We start from the raw sequence: 13,495 nt of genomic DNA on the forward strand, positions 1-13,495 counted from the left end.
ATGATGTATAATATAAATACATAATTATATATACTGCAGGCGCATATACCGATGGAATTTAACCACTGTAGGCCTACGAAGATCGGTTGTAATGATGTGTATGTACAGGTATAACAATATTATTTAATAAAAAGAGTGTATAATTAGACAGATTTATACGCCTCGGGGCGGCGCTGGTTTCAGCAAGCACGCGAAATCGATTTGTGATAATTACAAAATAAACAGTGTAAGATGATAATATAATTTTATATGATAACAATAATCGTAATAATGACATCTCCTGAAGTTTAACAATGTCTAATATGCGTATAATAGATGCTAAAATCATAATAATTATTATTAATATCTATAACCGATGGTTATTGATAAATAATATTGAAACTGTATTCTTTACACATATACCTTTATTATATATAATGACTATATTAATGAAGTAATTGACTCGGTTCATGTAAAAGTGATAGTATTGTTTAAGTTAATAATAATCGTTGAAACTAGCTGTTATTTTTTTTTCATTCACACCCACGTAATCTGATGTACCTATATAACGACACAGATCACGAGTACACGCAAAATCCATTATAATATGTTACTTAAAAGTACTAACTGAAGAAAACCGGATTTCATATCATTTTTCTTGAAATATGTAGCTGTATCTACGTAGGTACTGATTAAACATACGAGTATAATCCGTATAGAAAAACTAAATTATATAAATATGTTGTCGTCATACTGAGTTATCAAAAAATAACATATAAAAAAATGTAAAAAGTAAAAAAGGATATCCCTATATAATAGCAGTAGCGAGGTATATGGATGGATTTTTGTTTTATCTGTGTACTCGGTAAATAATAATAAAAAAAAATCATTATTTATTTTACGACGATTGCTTTGGGTGTTATAATACCTTTTCCCCAACATTTCATTTATATAGTAGTCAGTCGTTAGTCAACAATAAACACTCATACATATAATAACAAATATTTAACTGCGATAAGATAATAAATTATGTTACAATGTATACAGTAAAAAAAAAAAATTATTTATTATAATTTAAATACAATTACTATGTACATTATACTTTTATTATTTTTTTGGTTTAAGAGGAAAGAGGAAGTTAGTTATAATTTGGTTTATCTTATAATTTACTATAGTCTTATATCATAGTGACAGTAACGGTTGTTAATATTTAATCAAATAATAATAATAAAGAATATATATATATATATATATATATATGAAGAATTATTGACATTTTAGGGTCACTAGGACATCGTGCGTTTGTAAGAGAGGGTAGGAGAATATTATCCCTTAGAGGATGGTATTCCCTGCAACGATGAGAAAACATTACGAAATGTAGTAAGGGAAGCAGAAAAAGGTTACATTTGGGGCGGCAGTTGCAGCAGTAGTAGTACTATCATACGATTAAGTAGTAAAAGTATAGGAAGAAGGAAAGATCGTCGTATTTGATCCCATGGGAAACCGTGAAACTAAATATTATATTGCAACGGTGGCGGTTTTTGTATACATTTGTTAGTGGTTTTCTTCCTTGAAAAACATATTACTCCATTACACGGTTAAAATTTGTCTCGTATATCTATTGATTATTTATACTTTTTAGTGAACTCACACACGTAATATTACGACACATTTTTTAATTCATACATTGATTAATTTATTTCAGAGACCACCTTCGTCTTCATTATCGTATGGTGGACACGGGAACGATGACCGATCTCCTGGTTCGGGAGGCACACCTGGACCGATGTCGCAACAACCGGGCTCGCAACAAAGTCTTGACCATGGCGATCCTGGTAAGTGACGAACACTTAATTTGTATTTTTTTTTTCTATGGTTAGAAATATCACTTAACAGAAATACAAATAACATTCGAGGCGCCACTGCATCGTTGTTCTCGTCCCGTATCTAGGGAGTTTTTGAACCCCTACGAAACGTTATTGTATAGTAACATGTTTACCTACGCGTGTATGTCACTTGAGCCTGGACACATACGTTATTCAAGTGCCATCATCTTGAGTGTTTGTCCTGCGTGTGTCCTTGTTGTTATTATATGGATGGGGACAATCCCTACAGCCAGAATATTATCATATACTATTATTACTGTTTATTTCGATAATCGTCAACGATTAAGTCTTAGACATTGATGTTATTTTTATGTCGGCCGTCATTACAATGTTGTTTCTGTAATTTATTATGATGATATTGAGATATTAAAAGATAGTAATATTACAATATATATGCTAAGCGAATTAATTAGAAGATATGATATCGCTAATAAGTCATAACACTTATAACTATGTTTTGAAATATAGAATTTATAGACTAAATATTTTAAGTATAATTTTATTCAAATAAAATATTATTTTTAATTTACATCATTTTGTAAAAAAAAAAAATTACGAATTACATATGTCAATTTATTTATAAAATATTAATATAAATCTATAAATAATAATTATTTAATTCATGCGCAATCATTTTTAGTGATTAGATATACTTCTAAATTATATTTTTAATTTTTCATAACATTAATCTTGAAAATAAGAAATATAATACACTAAACGGATTGTTTTTGTTATACTATATAAAAATAAATAATGTATTAAAAAATTTATGTTTTTAATTAAAAAAAAAATATTTGTACTTAAGACATTAAATTTCGAAAAGATAAACAATAAATTAAAATAGCAATCGTATAATATTGTTTGGTATTTAAATAAATTTTGTTTTATGTTAAGAAGTTGAGCATTCAGCCGTTTAATACGTTCCGACACATCACCGTTAAAATACTAACAATTCCAGTACTACTGTCTACCTAAAAGCAGAAAAGCGTAAAATAATTTCGATGTAATATTAAAGGTTTAACTTAAACTCATCTTAGTGGCTGTTTTTAACAGCGACAAGGGGTGGTTTTGAGAGTATTTCACATGTTGCTGCTTGATATTGGTAGAAAAGGAGGAAGGCGGTGGAAACTTTTAGACGCCGCAGTGGGAAAACAAACTTTCCCATCTTCTTAAAAGGTTTTCTCTTTGCTCGCTTTGCAGTTAGGTTACTGTCTTAATACTAGTATTGCCGCCAGTTTATGGCGACGATGGAAGTAGCAGGAGTGACGCCTTCATAATTTCAACTTTTGTCTTCATCGTATATAGAACTTGGTGTAATACTGAAAAACAATTTTATCGTGATAAACTTTAACATTACAAATTTTTTCCTTCTTTTTCCGATTTAAAATGTTGTGTACTTTTATGCATACGATATAGTGGTAGTGTAACAATGGAAATTGTTGCTATTTTTTGTAGTTTTGTAGCTTTGCAGTTAAGTGCTCGATGTATAACATTAGTTATTTCTTTACACTATTTGCGTCAATAAAAACATACATAATATATGTCTCTGGTTCAATTGTAATTTTTTTCGATGAATTTGGTTTGTTAAAGTTTCATATTTTTAATGCTTATAAGTTATTACTACTTTTGTTGCAAAAAAATATACAGTAATAACATAAAAAAAAAAAAATAATGATATTCGCAATAGCAGTAGTATGATGTTGGCCTTTTTTTCTTTATTTACTGATAAGTATTTTTAGTACGCAGCCACCCCTGTCACTTGTCTCCCGTGGGATTAAATAAGAATACTAGGCGGCAACGACGGTGGTGGTAGCCTGGCCACGTGAGATCAAGGATGGGTGAGTGGAAAATAACCACCACGTTTTTCTTGAAATTTGTGATCTAATTACTTTCACCTCCCCCTAAAGTCACTAAGTCTTATCACACATTTTTTGCTTTCTAAAGGGGAAAAATAATGTTTCGCTTGAGCTTATTTCGTCGGCCTTCCGTTTTTTTTCGTTTTATTATTGTCGTTTTATTCCTCCTCTATCAACATCTTTCCTTGCCGTCAAATGTTCCCCTTGGGATGCGATTTCAGAATGAAAAACAGCGGGGATATGACACCTTTTATTCTTTATACTGATTATAATATATTTTAAGATGAAAACCTTTATAACACAACATTAAAACAAATATTAAACGATAATGTGAATGAGTAGATAGATCGATGTTGCAATATAATATTTTTAAACACATTCTATTATTTTATATAAATATATGTTTTTATAAGTATTGTATATTATTAAATTTAAAAAATATTTCCACATTGAAAAGTATAAAAACTACATTTCTCTAAATGGAACTCTATATATTATATTGTACCTACCGGTTTGAATATTATATTATATTATTCTTAATGATATATAAGGCTATCTGACAATGCAATGGCTCCACTATTATATTATATTGTATGAAAAGAACATTTTTACCTAGTGCAGGAGACCCTATTGTTATGACGTGTATTCATTAGAAAGAGACGAACATATAACAAACACACTCACACACGGATACTGCTGCATATACGACATATATAAGTATACACAAACATAAGGCGAAGGTATAGGTATAGAGGTAGAGTTGCTTGCTTACCTTTCGACAAAAATGTCTTGCCTTTTGTTATTATTTTGTATACCTACCTCTGCACATTTTTAATATAATACATTATTTAATGCCATTATATGACTATAATACTATTTCAGTGCTTTTCCTTATTTTTTTCTAAGGTTTATATTAAAAATCACTAGTAAAATATGGTTTAGGTACTTATTATGATAATGTGACAATATTCGTTTTATCATATCAAAATTCGTCAATAAATTCATTATACACCAGTTTGTACTAAACAAGTTCTTATTTTATTTTTCTTATACCTATTATAATAATGTAAACAAAAGGATTCAAATGGTGCTTTTTATTTTAAGCACTTAAAGTTTTACCCCTTTTTCTTTTCATTGTTCTTCATTTTATCATCGTTGTTTTTGTCAAACCAAAATGATGCATGTAAACAAAACGTTAATCTAAAAATAAAGATAATTATCGTCATTATTTTTTTTATGGATGATTCTGTTAAAATACGACCATAAATAAAACAAATATCTACCTATTATGTTATTTTTTAATAAGAAAAATATTTTATCATTATTTTTCATTCCAGAATTTGAATTGGCTATTAAATTTTTATCATTTTATTATGTGTAACAAATCTTAATTTAAAAAATTAAAAAACAAGATCTTTTTGTTTGGTTTATTTATTGTTTGTATGTTCTATACATATTATACATTGATTGTACATGTGTAAGCTTTACTTTGGAATTTCAATCTTTTCATGCAGAATATTATTCAACAATAATAATAACTGCTCTTTGGTTAGTGTTATATGTATATATATGATATCCTTAAACACAATCGTGATGATGATGATGGGCGCTTAAATGATGATGCAGCAGCTACGACTATTTTGTGTATGTGTGTTTTTGTGTGTGTATGTGTTTGTGGAATGACCCCGAGGCGACGCGGCCATTTTTGTTGTGTGGCTGACTTGTGCGTGCGTATGTGTGTGTGTATAAGCTTGTCGTGAGCACAGCTGGCTGGCTGTGAGATAATCTACCGCCTATTGTTTCTGATTATTATTAGTTTAAATAAAATTAATAATTTTATTTCTTCGCCGTTTCTTGGTTTATTCTGCTTTGATAAAAAAAATTAAATAGGAATGAATCAGTAATAATAATGATAGACCTAATGAAAAATATAATAATATTTGAATCACGTGAAATGCATCCCTTGCGTTATAAATGTAATTTTTAGACGTATCAAATGTCGAGGGGAGAAAATAAACGATAAAAAAGGTGGTACCGTTGTTTGGCCAAAGAATTTATTTTTTGGTCGAATTACTTTTCAAACGGTCTTGCACCAAAAAAGAACTGTATGCCGAACAACGACTATATAGGGGACAAAAAGGTTTTTGTGTGTGAGCGCGATGTTCACAACTCATACGCACGCACATGCACATACAAACAACGAACGTTCCTCTATAGTTCTTTTTGTACTACCATCTCCAACACAACGAACGCGATCGTTTGGGTCGATGTGAAGAAGAAATTCTGAAAAAATTTTTTTTCCTACCACAACAATTACATTATATAGAAATAACCAGCAGTCATCTTCGTTGTGTGTCCGACACAAAGTATTTAGTGACGTATAAAAATGCACGGGTCGTGCGCCACAGAGTATTATAATAATAATAATAATAATAATAATAATAATAATAAATGCGGCGCTGTTGGCCTCTCTTTCTCTCTTTCTCTCTCTGCATGATGGCATATAGATACATGATGCGGTGCACGTCGGTACCGGGGCCGGTGGTGTTCGTTGCCAAACTCGATGGGGGGCTCCAATAACACGAAACAGCGGGACGCACATGGGCACATAGCCGACCGATTAAACCGTTGGTTCGGGGAAAATATATATTATATTATATTATATCTATCATCCATATATGTAGAGGTATATACCTATGTTTAAAAAATAAGTGTAAATAAACCACCCAGGTAGGCAGGTAGGAATAAGCGACGGTGGCTGTAGTTGATGCTGATCCTGGTGTAGATCAGTGGGGTACTTTAAAAAAAGTCACGTCGTCTACTTCTTTTAAAATATAATAATAACAAACAATAATGGTAATAATATTTATGCGACTACTATACATACGACAGGGTCGTTGTCGGAAAAACGTCGTAAAAACGATTCACTTATAAATTTGATCGCCGCAGTGGTGTATCTCGGGAGGCAAAGGGTGGCAACATTCACCACCGCCTTTTTAGAATTCAGCGTGCGCGCGACAAACTATAATCTTACGGGTGTGCTCTTTGGGGATTATATTCGTTAACCCTGGTAGTGAACGTTAAAATTATTATTCATAAATTGAAACGCTATTTAATAATTGTATATGCTCAGAGCCGTCGCTACCATCGTCACCGACTACATTGTTTTAAAGTTTTCGACACAGATTTTAATTAAACGCTATAATATGTTCAATTTTATTGAGTTTTAATTTCACTTCGAACATTTGACTTATTGCTAGTAATCATTTTGTTATATTTTTTATTTTTTCCTTTGAATTTATTGCACAAAAGTTTTATACGTTTAAATATGATATATAATAATATTTATAAATCTTTATTTCTTTATTATTCGATTTGAACGATATCAATTTTTGTTACTCTCCCTTCATTTATTATATTATTATGTACCTACGCGTTGTGTGCATAGCCTGCGTAGTAAATTACAGCTGTATTATTTTCTTTCATTCTTTTTGAGTATAGAATTTACATAATCGTGGTTGCCATCAACAACACGAATTTTGGGACTATATAATATACACAATAGTAAACGGTTGTAATGCCATCTTCCCCTTCATCACGGTGTTTATTTTTATTAAAACTATCATTGCATTACATGTTAAATGCTCTCGTCGCGCGTCGTCGTTAAATGAAGTTAGGGTATACCGATAAATATTATTTGTTTTGCAGGCAACTGTTGTTATACGTATATCAATTGAAGTAGTTTGTATTGAATACAATTATCTACACAATTGTAATCGTCAGCTTATAGACAATATACTATTAATTATTAAATTACCATTAGGTTAAGTTAGGTTTTTATAAGAGTATTTCTTAAATTGTAACGACCTAATGTAATGCAATTCGGTTTTTTTAATCCGTTATCATCAGTGGAACAAAACTACAATATAAAATACGAATGTATTAAAATATAATGGACTATAGAATATAGTATGCTATACTGTGTAAAAATAATTTTAAATAAGACTTGCGTATGCAGCTTAAGACTTAAGTAGAGAATAGAGAAAATTATATGTATAATATATGTCGATTTAGGTGTATAATACTCGTCGTTTATAAAAAACGGTAAATATTTTCGCAAAAATAATAAAATTGATATCGACGTTAACAACGACGTGTTATACGCGTTTATGATATAGAAACTATTTTATGTATATGCTCGCGCGCGTATGTGTGTATGTGTTTATATACAATATACATTTATATATATTCAAAGTATAATAATAATTCGTTACGCGACAGGTTTGGTTCGTAGTCCACATAAAAACGCAATCGCGCCAGTTTCGTCTTTAGATATCCTCACGCGTTCGGGCGCGCACGCACACATATGAGGGAAAGCAATGAGCAAAAAATAATAATAACAAAAAAAAAAAATAAATAAAAAAATAGCTGTTAAATTTCTATAAAAAAAAAAAAACAGGAATCATAATAATAAGAATGAAAAAAAAGTCCTAGATAATAGAAAAAAATCGTGTACATGATGTGTATACGTGTATACACATATATATTGAGGTATAGAATATTATATTATACTGTAGGTATATATATTTTATAACGTGTGGTACGTATACAATGTTACACACATGTTGGTCATTTCATGCATTCTTCGGAGGAAAACCGCGTTAAACCGTAGAATATTAAAAATCTTGCGTATTATTATATTTATATCAATAATAATGACGATAAAAATAATAAAACATTATATGTGAAAAAATATTATATATATATGATTGGAAAATAAAAAGACATTTTATTTTTTATATATGCACTAGTTGTATGTAATATATTATAATTATAGACGACGACTTTTTTTTTTTTTCATTAAATACGAATGGCAATGATCTATACTACAGTTAAATTAAAAATTGAGCCTCGTGCCGGGTATTATGAGATACTGAAATATGATATAGTGGCTTATAAATTACATTAGCTTATATTTCGTATACACAAAAGGGAAGAGTATAACATTTCAAGAATAATAATTATCTAATAACGTACTCTAGATCGTATATTTATTGTTATAAATTAAATGAGTAAAAAATACTAAAATTTATTCATTCGATTCATGGGTGTTCTATAAAGTTATAATAATTTTACACTTAATGTCTCGACCTTGAATTTTATTTGTTTTACTTTAAACTCGGGCTCGTTATGTTGTAAGGATTAATAAATTGACCACGTGTGTTTGTAAGTACGGCATAGTAAATACTTATATTACCGCATCTCATAATAATAACTCGAATTTGTATTGATGCGTATTCGTGTATAAAGTGGAATCGGGAATAGGGTATCTATCTATATTTATAAAATCTATCTCGAATGAAAACTATTAGTTTGAAATGATAAATAAACATTAAATATGAAAGGTGTATTAAATCAGTTTTCGACATTATCGTTGTTATAATATTAGTCTTATAATATCAAGTTTAGTTAAAAAAATACTTTTAATTTTGAGTTTAAATAAAAATATCCTATGGGAAACATCGGGCGTTCGTTTGACATTCTTGAACAACAGCAAATCCAAGAATATATTAAAATCCGATTTATCATTGGACACACATTAACATAACTACTATACGCGAGACCCATTGTGTCTGATGACGTGTGTTGTACGTATGTATATATATATATATGTATGTGTGTGTATGTATACGTGTGCGTGTGCATAAGTGTGTGTGTGTATTAGGAGGGAACACCTGTCGTTTTGTAGACGTCTGGGGAACGACGTTTTAAAAACATAATATCACATGGAATGAACAGGGAAAAAAATATATACATGGATAAGAAGTATAAAAAAAAAAAAACGAAACGAATTAATTTTTTGAAATAAATTATATCGCAGAACCGGTTGTATAGTGGAGGGCTAGCCCGCGTCGAATAATCGCGTTTGTTGTACAATGTTTTTAATTTTTCTGTGCCCTCTCCCATAACTTTATCTAAGAAAAATATGTATAAATAAATATATAATAATATGTAGTATATGTGTATGAGAGAGGGGGTGGGGTGAGTAAGAAAGTAGTATAATTTGTATAGTGGAGTAACGGTTGTTTGCATTTTTTATATTATGTTCACATATTGAACATTTAAAATATTACTTTATTATTAAGTTTAGAAATTTGGCAAATTTTTCTACATAACACCTATGACTATCATAATACATACGCGCATAACAGGTGGCATTTTCCAAAAACTCCCAAACAGAAGACATCAACGATATTACAGTATAATATTTAATATGTGCACGGTAGAATTAAATATACACATTACACACACACTCACACATTTATCTACTTAAAGAAGACGATGGAGAAGTAGAAAAAAATCGCAGTTATATATATATTTTTACGCATACTCTCATACACACACACATACACACATAAATATAATATATATATATATATAATATGCAAACAGTTGAATATAAATGTGAACGTATTCGTAACTTATATATATATATAAATATAAATATATATTATAAGACGACTATACGACGACAACAACGAACATGAGACTTGTAAACTGGTTTTACAAATATTATACACACACACACACACACACACACATTGGCTTTATTATAAGGTGTCGGACGAGTATGCAGAACTTGGTTTTCTATATATAGGAGAACGATTTTTATTGAGAGGTCCCGTTGTCTTTGTTATTCCACAATTTCTTCATTCCGTGTATGAGACAAAACATATCTTTTCGTTTAGTTTATTATTTTATTTGATTTGTTTTGTAAAATGTGGGAGAAATTCTTTTTAACCAGACTCGAACATTGTTGCATTCCTTTTATATAAATTATATATGTATCTATATATATATAATATATATACAATATACATTTTACATTATACATTATAAATATAAAATGTATATATATATATATATGTGTGTGAGTGTGTGTAGAGTCGTACAACAGTCGATGGAATGATGATAATAATTGTTAAACCAAACGTTATCTACATGACCCATCAACTCATCGCCAGAAAGAGAATATAAGAAGTGGAGAGGAAACATGCAACATCGAGAAAACGAAAGTATAACCTATGGGATTTAGAAAACGCGGCGGGATACTGTAACAGCACGGCACAGCACAGTGCTCTGTACGCCAACTGAAATAACATCTGGATCTGACAACATTCCTTTAGCCGTCGACTGTATGTTATTGAGTCGCCACATATATATATTTTTCCTTCGGTTTTTTTGACCTTTTCGACTAAGAGTTTCCTCCTAAACGTCGCACCGCGGTGAAACGGTCAATAAAAACGGCCTGTACGGCGGTACTGGCATGTCGATATTCCGACGTTGACAGGCGCTCTTCTCGTCGCTCAATATAACCGTCCGAAGCGGTGCAAGGGTCAAATTGTTGTTACATATCTTTCGAGATACATATGTACACTTGTCGATTTCAAGTTTATACTTATATATGCGCGTGTGTTTAGCCCGAGTAGGTACTTACGTAGGATTCGAGTTTCGATTGTGGTTGTTGTCGTTATGGCTTATATTCATATTGCCGTACGTGGTGACGATTTATGTATAATGCAGCCGACAACACAAATGCATACGAATATCGACTATATATACAAAAATATAACGGTAATAATTATGTTGTACCTATAGCGTTAAACAACAACGCCCATCATTATATAGACATAGAACAAAACGCGGTGGTCCTATGGTGGAAACAAGTGCGATTGTTATCTTACGTCATGGCCATAACCACGCCTACATTTCAACTACTTACACTGTACATATAGTATTGTAGATCTCATAATATATATATATATATATATATATATATACTTACTGCTAGTGCTACTTTAGAGGGAAAAAACGAAAATTATTTCTTATTTTTTTTTTTTTTAATAATTAAAATTGATTACTTTCGAATAATTTATTAATGATTAAAAAAAATACCGCGTATATCCAAAACAAATGTACTAATAAGATTTTTTTGTTTTCAGAATTGGGTAAGTGTACAAGTAAAGTCTACAAACACTTTTACAGTAATAATGCATTTCGTGGTAAGTAAACGACGCACTTTTCTTCGTCTTATGTCCGATACTTCAAAAAATAGCTGACCATGTTTTTATTACATCATCTATATTCAAATAACATAATACATTTTGGGATTTTTTTTTCCGATCGAAAAATGAATATTTGCCCGAGTCTTCTGCTGCACGCGCGCACCATCATCGTCATTATATATAAATATACATATACATATATATATATATATATATTGTGCTTATAATATAGCCAAGGGTTTTATCGTCGACGGCGCAATGGAAAAGTTCCATTAAATCCTTCTTGACTGTTCAAGTCACGTTTCCTCCTTCTCTCGTAAACAGTACGGTTTTGCATTTTTTTTTCTTTACCTCACCCGTTGAATAAAATACAGAAAAAAATCCACATGCATTCATTTTATATACCTTTGCGTGTACTATCCGTATAGGTATACACGTAATGTGTGGTTTTCCGCGTTTCGACTACACGCTGTGTGTTCCGTGGTTAAAAGAACAAAGCTGCGTTTAAGTCAATCAACTTGTGCGGCAGTCCCCTTTTTCGGTTTATTTTTTCCTGCAGTGGGATTGCTCGCACGCCCTTAAATTGATTGCAATACTCGTCATATACGCGCACAACTTTCTTTCTGTATAGTATTTGTCGTTTATCGTTATTGACCAATCTGGTTTTATAGCTTATTTATCTCGACGAATTGACGTTTTTAAATCGTTTGTAATTTTTTTTATGACCTAGGTACTTGATTTGATGTGCCTAAACGTATTATGATGTACCTACCTACACATTAAATTTATTCTCGACTTTATACATTCTATTAAAAAAATAAACATACATGTATAATATATACATATAAAACAATTAATTTTATTATATTTTTATTTTTTTACATAGAGTTAAATAATAGTAAATTATTGTTTAAAGTTAACATTGTTAATTTTTTAAACGTATTTAGATTTGTTTTAAATCATCAAAGCTGTAATATTTATAAAACAAATTATTTTTCGTGTCATAGATTTTACTTATATTTATGTATATAATATATTTTTAGAGAATACAATAATATTAATGGATCCAAACGAATTACGCCCAAAACAACGTTGTATAGGCTTTTATAAGTATAAAAAAAACACCGTCAGCGCCCTTTAATTTATTAAGCGAATGGATTGGATTATGTTTTTTCATTGTTCTTTTTCTAAGTGCTTTTGCCGGGGCAGCGGTGTTAGAGGTGGTAGTAGAGCAGGGGCCAGTCGATATTTTCACTTATCGAATTATATGTTTTCGTGACCGCCGTTGCACCGTAGTCTTATGTATATATATATATATATACATATTGTATATTATATGTATATAGTGTATATGTGTTTTATATGTATATTGTTTATATATATATATATATATATATATATGCATGTGATGTACAATAATATTGTGTGTATGTAAGTGTGTGAAGACGTTAGAGAAGGGATGATGGAAAGGAAAAAAAAAGACCCATTTACGTGGTAGTAGTCTATATTATGTATACCATTATATTTCCCCGGGGCAAGGGGATTGTCGTGAGCTGAAATTAAAGTCTACACGCGGCAAATATTAAAAAGTAAAAAAAAACTTATCGAGGTGAAATATTTCTACGTTTTCGTTACTCGAACGAATGTGTTCTGTGAGATTGTTATTCGTTTTTTCGCCTTTTTTCTATTTTGTCTTATGAAAAATGCA

General features: G+C 30.4%; 1 protein-coding gene across 3 annotated transcripts in view; it reads left to right on the plus strand.

Annotated features, from left to right (window-relative positions):
• The window catches only part of LOC112595137 (homeobox protein homothorax), a 97,927-nt gene that overhangs the window by 33,468 nt on the left and 50,964 nt on the right, over nucleotides 1–13,495 (plus strand). For 2 of the 3 annotated variants that reach the window (XM_025340230.1, XM_025340233.1), the window contains exons 7-8: nucleotides 1,685–1,814; nucleotides 11,725–11,730. In XM_025340230.1, coding sequence (XP_025196015.1) covers nucleotides 1,685–1,814; nucleotides 11,725–11,730 — 136 coding nt within the window. The remainder of the gene's footprint in view (nucleotides 1–1,684; nucleotides 1,815–11,724; nucleotides 11,731–13,495) is intronic. The other variant, XM_025340232.1, reaches the window with a different exon arrangement.

This window comes from Melanaphis sacchari, unplaced genomic scaffold (genome assembly GCF_002803265.2).
Source record: "Melanaphis sacchari strain LSU unplaced genomic scaffold, SCAv2.0 Contig25_pilon_pilon, whole genome shotgun sequence".
Taxonomy (NCBI): domain Eukaryota; kingdom Metazoa; phylum Arthropoda; class Insecta; order Hemiptera; family Aphididae; genus Melanaphis; species Melanaphis sacchari.